The sequence below is a fragment of the Lissotriton vulgaris genome, chromosome 2_1, assembly GCF_964263255.1.
Source record: "Lissotriton vulgaris chromosome 2_1, aLisVul1.2, whole genome shotgun sequence".
NCBI classification, from domain to species: domain Eukaryota; kingdom Metazoa; phylum Chordata; class Amphibia; order Caudata; family Salamandridae; genus Lissotriton; species Lissotriton vulgaris.
Genome location: NC_141687.1, coordinates 361,628,521 through 361,640,844, shown reverse-complemented (window position 1 = coordinate 361,640,844; position 12,324 = coordinate 361,628,521). Strand labels below are relative to the sequence as shown.

General features: G+C 43.6%; 1 protein-coding gene across 1 annotated transcript in view; it reads right to left on the bottom strand.

The window, feature by feature from the left end:
• The window catches only part of ALDOC (aldolase, fructose-bisphosphate C), a 115,109-nt gene that overhangs the window by 27,173 nt on the left and 75,612 nt on the right, over positions 1-12,324 (bottom strand). The window contains exons 2-4 of the mRNA XM_086955160.1: positions 9,334-9,466; positions 1,540-1,751; positions 96-150 (exon numbers count right to left, since the gene is read on the bottom strand). Coding sequence (XP_086811286.1) covers positions 96-150; positions 1,540-1,751; positions 9,334-9,445 — 379 coding nt within the window. The 5' untranslated portion in view covers positions 9,446-9,466. The remainder of the gene's footprint in view (positions 1-95; positions 151-1,539; positions 1,752-9,333; positions 9,467-12,324) is intronic.

The window sequence follows — 12,324 nt, the reverse complement described above, 5'->3', positions numbered from 1 at the left end:
AAAGAGAGAGAGAGACATGAAAGAGAGAGAGATAGAGGCTCTTGTGTCACAGTTGTCCCCGAGCCAATCATCCTGTTGGAGAGAACATTAACTACCTTGAGTTGTCGTCTCTCCATCAGTTCCTGCCAAAGGGACGACACCTTTATCGACCTGTGAAGACATGAAATAAAGTTTAAGCAATAAGAGGAGCATTCTCGAAAGACCTTCCCCAGCAACCAAGAGCCAGCATTGTGCTAGCAAAAGGCAGCCTTACATTGGGCGCCCCCATGGGACGTGGTAGGCCGCCTTCTGTCCAAAATCACCCACTACATTGCCAGCCAGCCTTCACCTACAAGAGATTGTACCCTTCCAGACATGAGATAGCCTGTAACAAGCGAAAAGTACACTTGTCGTGGTGTGACGCTGAAGGAGCCCACGAGCAACAAGCGCGGTGTGCGTCACGAGCCACACCGCTAGACACTATGCAGCCACCCATTAAACATTGCATCCCATTACCACAAAAGATAGAGCACCCTCATGAGGCACAGCACACTCCTCTTACCAAAGCACAGCAGCACATGGCAAGACTGCCTCGCACGGCGCCTCATCGACATTGCAATATTGTGATTGCTCACTGACTGCGAGATGCCTCTCAGCCTCCATGCCCTCAGTCCTATAGCTCCTCCATCACTGAAAAAGTGTTACCTGTGAGCCCACAACTCAGGGCCTCTGTGCCACTGGTCTGGGATCCCTCGCGGGCTCAATAGGTCTATATCTTATAGACTCTGGCCTGGTATCTCTGTACTGAGATCATTCACCCACGATCCCATTACTACGGTAGAGGAATATTGATTACATGGGCCAGGGCCCATAGGATTGGGACAGAGCCAATCAGATCAGCTGCCTTATCCAAAGCTTTTATAGCCCTCTGCCTATTTAGAAATATTTTGGTTTCTCTGTAGGCAAAACCACCTCTGCCTCTCTGTACATCTTGATGTTTTCTGTGCCCCTTACAATATCTTTGCCCCTCTTTGTCCCCAGAATCTTCACTGACTAGCCCCATTGTATATTTAGGATTTCAGCATAAGAGTCCTTCCGACTCCCACAAGTCTTCTGCTCTTCTCCTTAGCTGCTAGGTAAAACGTATGTTTCCATCGTTGTCCAGAGGTCGGGGTGACATCACCCACAGAGACTACCCTTTCGGTCAATTTTGAAGTCTTCCACTAGTTCCCACACCCTCCACTTCTCTGTAGCAGCCTCCAGCTTCCTCATGTCTCCCTCCTGCCCACAGCCTCAACGTTGTTTGAATTATACCTCATCTCCCCCTCTAGAAGACCAAACACCCCAATGGCCCACTAACCTATAGTAGCTTCTAATGAGCTTCTTCTCTCATGGCACCCTTCTCCTCCCCTTTGAGATCCTGCACCTCCTCATGGAAGCCTCACCAGGGCCCACTAACACTTCAGTCATCTTCCGGCAAACCACTCTGCAGTCCTCACTGTGGTTTGTCTTCCATCTGGGCCCCCTAAAGCAAACTGCTGAGCCCTTAAACCCCCCTACCTTGATTCCCACCACGATCCCTTTGTCTTTGATGATCTGCACAAAGTCGGTGCCACAATCCGCCGTCTGGTACATGGTTTCATGGAAGAAGATAACTCCACCAATGCAGTTCTCCATCCGCTCATCCGCGCTGAAGAGGATCTGGCGATACAGCCGGCGGTTCTCTTCCGTGTTCTCCACCCCAATCTGGTTCAGGCGCTTGGCCATGCTCCCTGAAACGAGAGGGGTGTGCGACGTCAAGAACCGTAATGCTGTAATGAGACTGCTGCAAGGCTGTATTAACAGGGACACTTCACCCCCTCCCTGTTGTGAATGTGGGCACACATAAATAAAATTTGTCATTTATATATAAAAAAATGTATTATGTGTTCTAACCAATGAAAGGCAATACATGCAAATCTGAATTAAACTTGTTTGCATTCAATAGCTTTGCTTTTTGAAATAATTGTATATCAAGATATATTTTGAATCATTTGTTCCTTGTCTGGGACCCCTTCCTTTTGTACTGATAGCTACCCAGGTCCCCTTGACTCTAGTGGGTATAACCCTGTTTCCTATAACGTATTCTGTACAGGCGCTCGCCTGTGAGGTTACGCCACCTCCATTTTGGAGGTCTCTACGTGTTGTCACTTTTCTTAACTGTTTATGATTTACAAACATGGTAGATAAGGAAATACTTACCTACACAGAAGATTACATAGATCAATTATTGCATGATCCGGCCAACAATTTCTTGTCTGCTAGTACACCTATTATTGACATCACTCTTAATGATAAAATCTCCCAGCTAGAAAGGTTAGAGAAAAAATTAATTCGCACTAAATTACATGGCCATTTTCTCGCACAGTGCCTTCAACAAAACATCATACCTTCAGGCTTACAAGTCAGAGTAGAACCTGCCATCTTTGTAGATATTCCGAAATTCCGTGAGGGGTTCAGTTTTGTTGCCAACAATTGTTCCCGTCATTAGATGGTGTTGGGGATAGAGACTGCGGCTGAACAGGTCCTGGCCCTTACCAAACAGATATCTGAATTGAAGTCAACCATCTCGGGCGACAGTACCCTCACCAACTCTAAAGAGGCACTAACCAAGCTTGTCGCTACCCTCCAGGATTTCGAAACCATCACCATCAAGAAGAAGCTTGAAAAATTAGCTAGAGATCTAAAGTTCTATGACAAAAAGAAAACTTATCCCTACCTATCCGACGACTATTTCCGACAGGACCAGCAGGGCCGTTTTACAAATCGTGGCTACAGAGGCGGCAGATCGAGAGGGCGTTTCACCACATTTTCAGATTCATCTTATAGTTCTGGAGAAGACTCTGACCAAGCGGGCACCGGTAGCTCCTACGGTTATCAGGATACATATCGTCCCCAATATCAACCCAATTCTTTTTTAGAGCAAGGGACATGGAGACCGCCCCGTGGACGAGGCAACAACTGGAACCGAGGGACAGGACATGGTCAGCAAGGTCCTCCGATGCAGTGGAACAACGATGGCGGCAGAGGTCGCGGGATGAAACAGGTTCGATTCCAACTGGAGGAACACCGCGAACGCTCAACCAGGCGCAAGAACTACAGGTGGTAAACAATACCGACACGCCAGTCATCAATCTGTCATCCCAACAATTCAACGAAGATTAGCTCAGAGTTTTGAGCAAGGGCTTGTCATTTGTCCCAACAACACCCCCCAATTGCTTCAATACACTAATGGAACTCTCCAAATTTTTCAGAAAAATAAGATTATGATTCTTCTTCAAGAACAGACCACCACCCAAGAATATATCTGTAACCGGATTCAGGGTACCATCCACTTTTGTACCTCCAACTAACACAATGAGCCACCGAATACTGGCATATGAAATCATCATCACCGGAGAAGTCAAGAAGATCCTGAGTGAGAAGACATATGTGAAATACAATATTCGGAAGACCGAAAGAACAGCCCTTGAAACTTTAAAATCCAATTGCAATGCCGTGGTGAAGCCAGCTGACAAGGGTGGTGCCATCATCATCCAGGATGTATTGAAATACAAAGAAGAGATCTGGCGTCAACTAAATGATGGCGTCAGCTATAAAAAGGTGACATCCGACCCAACAAAAGACCTGGCGGCTGAGATCCAGAGGGTTACGCAGGAAGGAGTTCAACAAGGTTTCCTCAAGGATCATGAATATCAGTACCTTAATCAGAGCCATCCACGCATACCAACCATTTATACCTTACCAAAGGTGCACAAGGATATACATAACCCCCCAGGACGACCTATCGTCTCCGGATGTGGATCCATCCTTGAGCCTCTATGCCATTACGTGGACTTTTTCCTAAAACCTCTAGCGAAGGCAACTACTACCTATTTGAAAGACACCACACACCATTACTTTGGTAGATGGGAAACCATTCAATCCAGATGAGGAACTATTAGTAACCTGCGACATTGTGTCGCTTTATACGAGTATCCCCCAGGAGGAGGCTCTAATGGTGGCCACTGTAGCCCTTGACAGTCGGGAAGCCCCGGTACAAGTACCCACTTCATTCATCATCCTTCTATTGAAGATCGCCATGATGAGGAATTTTTTTATGTTTCAAAATGTATTCTATTTACAAACGAAGGGCGTGGCAATGGGGGCAGCCTTTGCCCCGGACCTGGCAATTTTGTTCATGGCTTTTTATGAAAAGACTTTTGTCCTCAGCGATCACAACCCATTTCGGCATCAAATACAACTATGGATGCGTTATATTGATGATGTTCTGGTGATCTGGAAGGGTAACGATAGTGAACTTGAACGCTTCCATTCTTGGCTAAATCAGCAATCTCCTGACATTCAATTTACGATGCAAGCCAGTAACAACAAAATTGATTTCCTGGACATCACGATAGTAGCAGAGGAAGGCACACTGTATACCACTCTATTCAGAAAGCCTGCGGAACGAAACTCATTGTTGCAATATTCAAGTCACCATCCGCGTAGCCTTCGAGATAACTTGCCCTATGACCAGTTCCTTCGGGTTCGGAGGAACTGTAGTAGGAAAGAAGACGATATGGCACAATCCGACATAATGATGAAACGTTTGATAGAGAGAGGTTACCCAAAACGGTTAATCAAGCGCTCCAGGAAGAGGGCATGGTTCTGTCATCGTGAAACACTCTTGGAACCTACCTCACGTATTTGTCAATCAGAAGAACGCATGATTTGCGTAACTACCTTTTCAACAAAGAGTCATGCTATAAAAAAGACAATAAACAAACACTGAGCTCTTATTGCAGATGATTTGGAGATTACAAATGTACCCATGTACGCCTTCAAAAAAGCGAGGAATGTAAAAGACTATGTAGTATCATCTTTTTTAGAGTGCCCATCTGCACCGACGTTGGCCTCATGCTGGAAACAACCATCTGTAGTTGGACATTTTAGATGCGGGAACTGCAAGGCTTGCCCTTCTACTATCCAATCTAAGGACTTTCTTTTCAAAAATCATCAACATACACACAAGAGCCACACAAATTGTAATACCAGGAATGTGATCTATGGCATAATCTGTCCATGTGATCTCATTTATGTAGGTCAGACCCAGCAGCGTGTAAAAGCTAGATTCCTCGCACACTGCAGCCGAATTAGATGTAAGGTACCTGGGGCACCCCTGGTTGAACACTGCGTAAAAGAAAACCACATGCCGGAAACATTGAAATGGGTGGTTTTGGAACATGTAACACTAGTCCCAAGGGGTGGGGATTTATCCAGCATTCTAAATGTCAGAGAGCTGAAGTGGATTCATATTTTCAATTCTGTAGCTGAGGGCTTAAATGAATCTGAAAGCAGTTTCGTACAGTTGGCTAATCTTTGATTTCCTTCTCCAGGGTAACATGTTGGACAATCAAAATTACTTAAAAGAATCTGAAAACAGTTTTGTACAGTTGGCTTATCTTTGATTTTCTCAACAGGGTAATATGTTTTACAATCTACATTATTTCCTAGTGGGAAATGTTTTATTCCTAGATTTGCACGACATTAAATACAAACTGTTAATCGGGATATGGGTTACACTATCCTGTGAGATAAGTGCACTCTACCCTCCTAATACGACATGTACTTCCTATGAAAAATTTAGAAAATGCCTGGATGTATAATATCATGGGAGATAAATGCATATTGCTTGGCTATATAACCTCTGTATATATTACTACTTTGTCATGAGTATGTGATTTGTGTTAACTGGCTTGGTGATTAATGAAGGAATTGTGTGTACTTAATGTATCCACCTAAGATCTATTCTTACATGTTATTTGAATAACATAAAAAAAAGTGTGTCGAAATATTACTCAACAAGAAGGGGAGCGATGCGCTCAATTGGTGTGATATATATATTATTCTTTCTGATCCAAGTCCTTATAAATGATTTCCCCAAAAATGTCTATAGGAGCAATGTCCCATTAAGGCTTTTCTATGCAGCCCTGTGCGTCTCTGAGCCTGTTCGAATAAATTTAGGTTCAATACTTAATTCCTGATAATCAAATATTTATGCCCGTGATAGCCCTTAAAAATAGGCTATTTTTTTGACAATAGTTGGTAAGTTTTTTAATCGACTTAGACTACTGCGACTAGCGGTGGGGTAGTCTTTTTACTACCTCCATTGAGGCCTCGCGCTTATGCTCCACCCCTTGGAACTAACCAGGAAGTGAACGAGGCCCCGTGTATGTGGCAGAGCTTGGAGCACGTCGATTTGCGGGATAGATTCCGGTCTAATCAACACATTTCGAAGGTAAGCGTTTGTCCCGTTTTTTGCTGGGATTCAAGAAAACGCGGTATACATGGGTCGGATATATGAACCCACTGGCACTTTGTTGTTTTACAGGAGGATGTGCCGATTGCATAGGATCCATTTTTCCTCCACATAATTGAGCATTGGAGGTAAGCCCCATGTGCAAAACCTTATTGGTTCAATGGAATGTGGTGCAATGCGGCACCAATTTAAAAATGCCCTTCTCCTCATTTTAAGGTAGAAGCTATAAGAAATAAAAGAATTCCTACCGGGTAGACGCCTCGAGAACCCTCCGTATTTCAGAGGTACGTCTTTGATTCAATGTACAGCTAGGTTTTTATAACTGTGCTAATGCAAACTACCGGCAGCATTATTTTTCATCCGTGTCCCCCATGCACAGGCACAATTTGAATCCAATACCATCAATTTGATAGCACGAATTATCTAAGCACCTGAAAGTGTGCTGTATACATAGGATCCACCCTGTCCACAACTGAATTGAGTAATAGAGGTAAGCCTCATCTGAAAAACCGTGCTAGTTGTATGAGATACGGTGTATCAATGACTGAATGATAAATGCCTTCTCCTCATTTTAAGGCGGCAGAAATAAAACATTAAAGAATATCTACCGGCGAGACGCCTCGAGAACCCTCCCGAGTTCAGAGGTATGCCTTGGACCTAGTGTACAGTTAGGCCTTTATAATTGTGCAAATGTAAGCTACCAATAGCACTATTTTCCAACTTTGTCTCCCGTATACAGGCGTTTTTTAATCAGGAATCAACCACCGTCAACTTGAGTATAAGGACTTACTGAATACCAGAAGGTAGGATTTAAACCAGATAATCCTTTGAGATTGGTAGACCCCAGTTTGTCCAACTGGGTTACAGAGTGACGTTATATATTGCACATAAAATATACGTGCCTTTTGACAACATGAAATGTATTGGAGGTATATAATTTTCAAAACACTTGTGACTAGACAACGTTGATATGTTTTCCGAACTATCGATTTAACTCTTGAGATCTTTGCCCTATGCAATCAAATCAATAAGAATCGATCTAACAGGTGTTTGTGATTCCCGTATGTTTCTGATTAAAGCCCGAAGTTTAAGTGACCTTTAGCCAAATAGGAGATAATAAGTCCTTTCCTTGCTATTTTCAGTTGAAAACCTATAACCTAGCCCGGGAGATTCCAGCCCCTGGTGACCCTGTCCCTCTCGCCTTCCGCGATAGGTGAGCTAATAGCAGATCTTGTGTATTTGAATCCCGCACTATGTGTTCTTGTGTCTTATGTACAATTCGACAACACGTTTTTAACTGATAAATTTTTCCTCAAATCCGCCCTCCTTGTAATAATCAACAGGATGGGTGTGTGTTAATTGATTTCTTTTTAACTGCCCCCAGGAGGTTGCCCACCCACAACTCCTTTGTCCTGAAGAAGACCCGTTCTGTAAGGACCACTTTCCTACTTATAATCTGGGTCGAAACGTAGACTACACAACAACTACCAACTCCTACCCCAAGCAAGACCTTAGCGGCTGAAGCGGAGTTTGGCTGTTTGCATCAGTTGTTTTCTGGACTCTCTATGAACCTTATGTTGTGGCCTTTGGCTAAAGGAACCACATGTACTAATTTTCTGAATTGAGAATAATACCTGTCACTGAATGAATCAGACTATCCCTTTACCCTATCCTATCCTTGACACTTCCTTCACTTCACCCCCTCCCCGTTGTGAATGTGGGCACACATAAATAAAATTTGTCATTTATATATAAAAAAATGTATTATGTGTTCTAACCAATGAAAGGCAATACATGCAAATCTGAATTAAACTTTTTTGCATTCAATAGCTTTGCTTTTTGAAATAATTGTATATCAAGATATATTTTGAATCATTTGTTCCTTGTCTGGGACCCCTTCCTTTTGTACTGGCTGCACAGTGAGCAGTGGTAACTGTAAAGGATACCTGCACAGCGGACTCTCCTGCCGGTGTTACAGCAGGGTCTTTTCTACATAGCGGGCTGTGAAACACTGCGACAGTGCCACTGGTAGTAACTGTGTTTAGATGTGGTGGAATTGCACATCAGTGTATAGTGGGCTGTAATGTAGCTCTGATGCGAGTACAGCAGTAGTGATCCTCTGTGCTAGGTATGGCAGCATTAGTAGGGCCCTTATAGAAGGTACATAAAGACGTAACAGGGCTTGCTGTGGCAGGGACAATAGGCCATGTCAATAGACAACAGTAGGCCATGATGTGTCTGAGACATTGTGGTTGTGGACTGGTTTACTGCCGAGTATCTGATGCTAGGGATATTGTAATAATAACAATGCAGCAGATCACTGCCATGGACAATATAGCATGAGCAACCTAGACACCTGCACTGAGAAGGGCGCAGTATTTGAAACAATGAGGAGCGGGCAGCTCAGATAACTGGTATGGGGGAGACAAAGTAATGCACATTGCTGTTCATTTTTACACATTGTACAGTATCAGGATTATTGTGATTTTTCTGTGGACTCAAGTCTCACATTCCAGGTACTATATGGTGTGCAAATAATCCTAGAAAGTCCCCAGAGGGGAGCACAGCATGGGTCTCGAGGTAACACAGAGATTCTTTAAACTAGGATGTAGATGTTACAGCACCGGTGTGATTGCCTAATGGCATCTCTCTAACACAATAGTATGGCAAAGAGAATTAAGTGTGAATCAAGAATGGGGCATGAAAGAATAGCCATCACCGAATCTATTTCCTGTAATCCACAAGGTTACATGGCTTTCTCTGTGGTCATATGTCCTGCTTCACAAAATAATTCCAAGAACTCTTGACCCCTAGATGCAGACTCCTACCTCCCAGCACCAGCTAAGCAAGCCAGAGCCAGGTGTCCCATCTCAAGTACAAACATCATGCAGGGCCTTGCAAGAACAAAAACAGGCTTCTCTCTACCAGGACTTGCATGTCTGTGTCCCCATGGAAATACAGAAGTGTCAATATAAATCCCCATTGTTTACTCAATCTAAGCATGCAGGACTCACCGACAGATTCATCAGCGGCAAGGATTCCTTTCCCAGGTGCAACAATGCTCTGAGCAATGTCCGCCAGTTCCTTCTTCTGCTCCGCAGAGAGTGCCGGGTACTGGTGAGTCATGATGAAAGCTCTGGTGTCTTCCTGGTGGGGAAAGAGAAGGCAGGGAAACAGTGAGATGGTGGTTGAGTCTTGCTAGTCTACCTGGAGTGTGGTGACTGGCATGCCCCAAGGCCCAACAACATTGTCACCCAAGGTCTGAATAATTTCAGAAACTATTACCCAGAGTAGTACACAGGTACCAAATACATGGTCCCAATAAGCATTTACATAAAAAAGAATGGAAATTCCATTTCCAAGACTGGCTTTCTGGACTTTCACAAATCACACAACTCATGTTGCCTGAATCCCTGATCCCGTCTAAATACTCTGAATATTTAAAATAATATTCACAATGCAATCTTTAACTAAAGAAAATAGATTTCAGACACACAAGCTAGGAATTTTCAGAAAACTGCACTGTATAGGAAAGCATTAATAAGAAAAACTGAAACTAATTAAAACACTTTACTAATATGCTGGTTAATTCTGATATGACGATATAAATGAATTAAAATTATTTGATGAAACAATAACAATCACGGCATTTGGGTGTATCTTTGATGCCAAAGATTTCCTCTGTGTGTGTATATCATGCTTGTAATTATTGTGGAAGGTTGGTCGGGCTCACCACCTTGAGAAAGGCTCAATTGAGCCGAAACACGTTAGTGTTGCCATCGAACTGCATATCAAGTATGCTATAGTGCGGCCCTGGAGTGCCCGTCTTTCTTTGGTCTACTGAAGTTTTGTGGAATATTGACTTGGGGATCCGAGCCTACGACGGAGCATCCGCACACATGGTGGACTGGACACCACGTGGGCGACTCTCAGCAGGTAATATACATAATAATATTATATATATATATATATATATATATATCCAAAGCAGTCGTATGCTGGTGTGCATCCTGACCGCTGCTGGTGCAGAAAAGGGAGCGCTCTTTAACACAAAACATCCCTCTGGTATAAGGAAAGTTCTGCATCTGGAAGGTAAGTATATCTCTTTTTTTCAAACAGCTCTCGACATAGGTACTGGAACATAAAGTTTTTATCAGCCATAATGCACCTTGTTTCAAGCAGTTTTTATACTCCTCAAGTGATAGTGATACCCGTAACGTGAACACAGACAAAATACTTCAAAAATGTGTCAAATTGCAGAATGTAAAATCAAATATCACTTGAAATTCCTGCTGATGTAAAATAGATCATTTTCAGTCAGTCCGTGCAGTTAAAATCATATTTGTTATTACAACAAAATAAGCTTCACAAACAAGTATGTTAAACTGTTTGTCATCACTTAGATCTCGAGTCCAAAATAAGTGCTGTTTAAATGTTCGTTCTTCCTTTCAGATGCTTTTACTCATGAATCCAAATACCATGTGTAGCACTTAGAAACTGCATCACTCTGCTGAATGCTTGAGTTCAAGCACTGAATATTAAACCAACACAGTCTTACTTTTCCTCGGCTCGGCATAACTGGCCATGCAGCCCAGCTCCAAGCAACCTCATTGTCCAAGAACGGACAGGGCCGCCACAGAACAAAAGTCCCCGCCAAGGGTAGCACTCGGGCTCCCAGAGCCGCACTCCCCATTCTGCCTCCGCCCCCATTCTCCTTGAATATTCTCATGCGGTGCTCGACAACCTCAACAATACACCCAAAGCAGCGGTGTGCTGATGTGCATCCTGGCCGCTGGTGGTGCAGCAATGGGAGATCTACCGCAAGCGCTCTTTAACACAATACATCCCTCTGGTATAAGGAAAGTTATGTATCTGGAACCTACGTATCTCTGCTTTACTTCAAACAGCTCTCGACACAGGTATTGGAACAAGTTTGGGCTGCAAAGCTGTTAGAAATGGGGTAGCATGGTGCAGAGCGGGCAGGCCAAACGCCAGAGGACATGTGTGAAGCATCCACGCAGTACACACAGCGACACGCAAGGCACACTCTAAAAAGAGACACAACACCAGATTAGGTGAAAAGAATAACTTTTGTATTGTGTCAAACATACCATAGTAATCACAGTAGTCACCATACTGCACCAACTGGCGCCAGGGCAATATATACAAGGGAATTAATTACATGGCAGGGCCAATCGGGCCCTGCCATTACTAAGGGACAAAGGATAAATGAGAAAGGCAAGTCCATCAGTCTCAATCCTTCAATGAAGACATCAAGCATTATCATTTGGCATAAGGTAGGAACCTGAAGCATAAACCACAGTGACATAACGCATTGGGCAGGAAAATCTGCAATAAAACTTCATAGCATGACTTTCACCATAGGGATGGAATCAGGCATAGATCCCATTAGCATGCAAGTCAGCACATTAGCATTGGTCTAAATCACCAGCCTTGATGCAACACCAAGCAGGAACACAGTGTGCATAAAACTAGCATAAACACATTGGCATGAAACCCCTTAGGCATACAGCCTGCTTAATCTCATGCGGAAGGCATCAGGGGCATGCCTGCACTCCCCCATTAACATTAGGTATGACATCTGCGATGCAGGCACTAGGAAAAAAAAACGGCCCCTATCATTTGGCATGCCCTTTGGGAAGAATCATAGTACCCTCACGTGTTCTCTATAACGGCATGAGGCATTCCAGGCGACAACATAAACATATTTGGGATTTCCTAGTAGGGTCACGCTAAAAGGAACAGTCCTCTGGCAAGGGTAAACTTTAAGCAGGATAATCTAAAGTCCCTACAGGTAACATTCCCTAGGTCTGTGCGCCAAAGACAACATTTCCTATATACCTGGTCAACGTAGGCACACATTCATTAAAGGCAACCCTTTGTATGCATGTATATCCACAATCAGCAGCATTCCTGATGCATGTGTGCCACCCCAGGTACGTATCCTATGCCGGGCTTATATTGCGCCTATTCAAATATGCAAC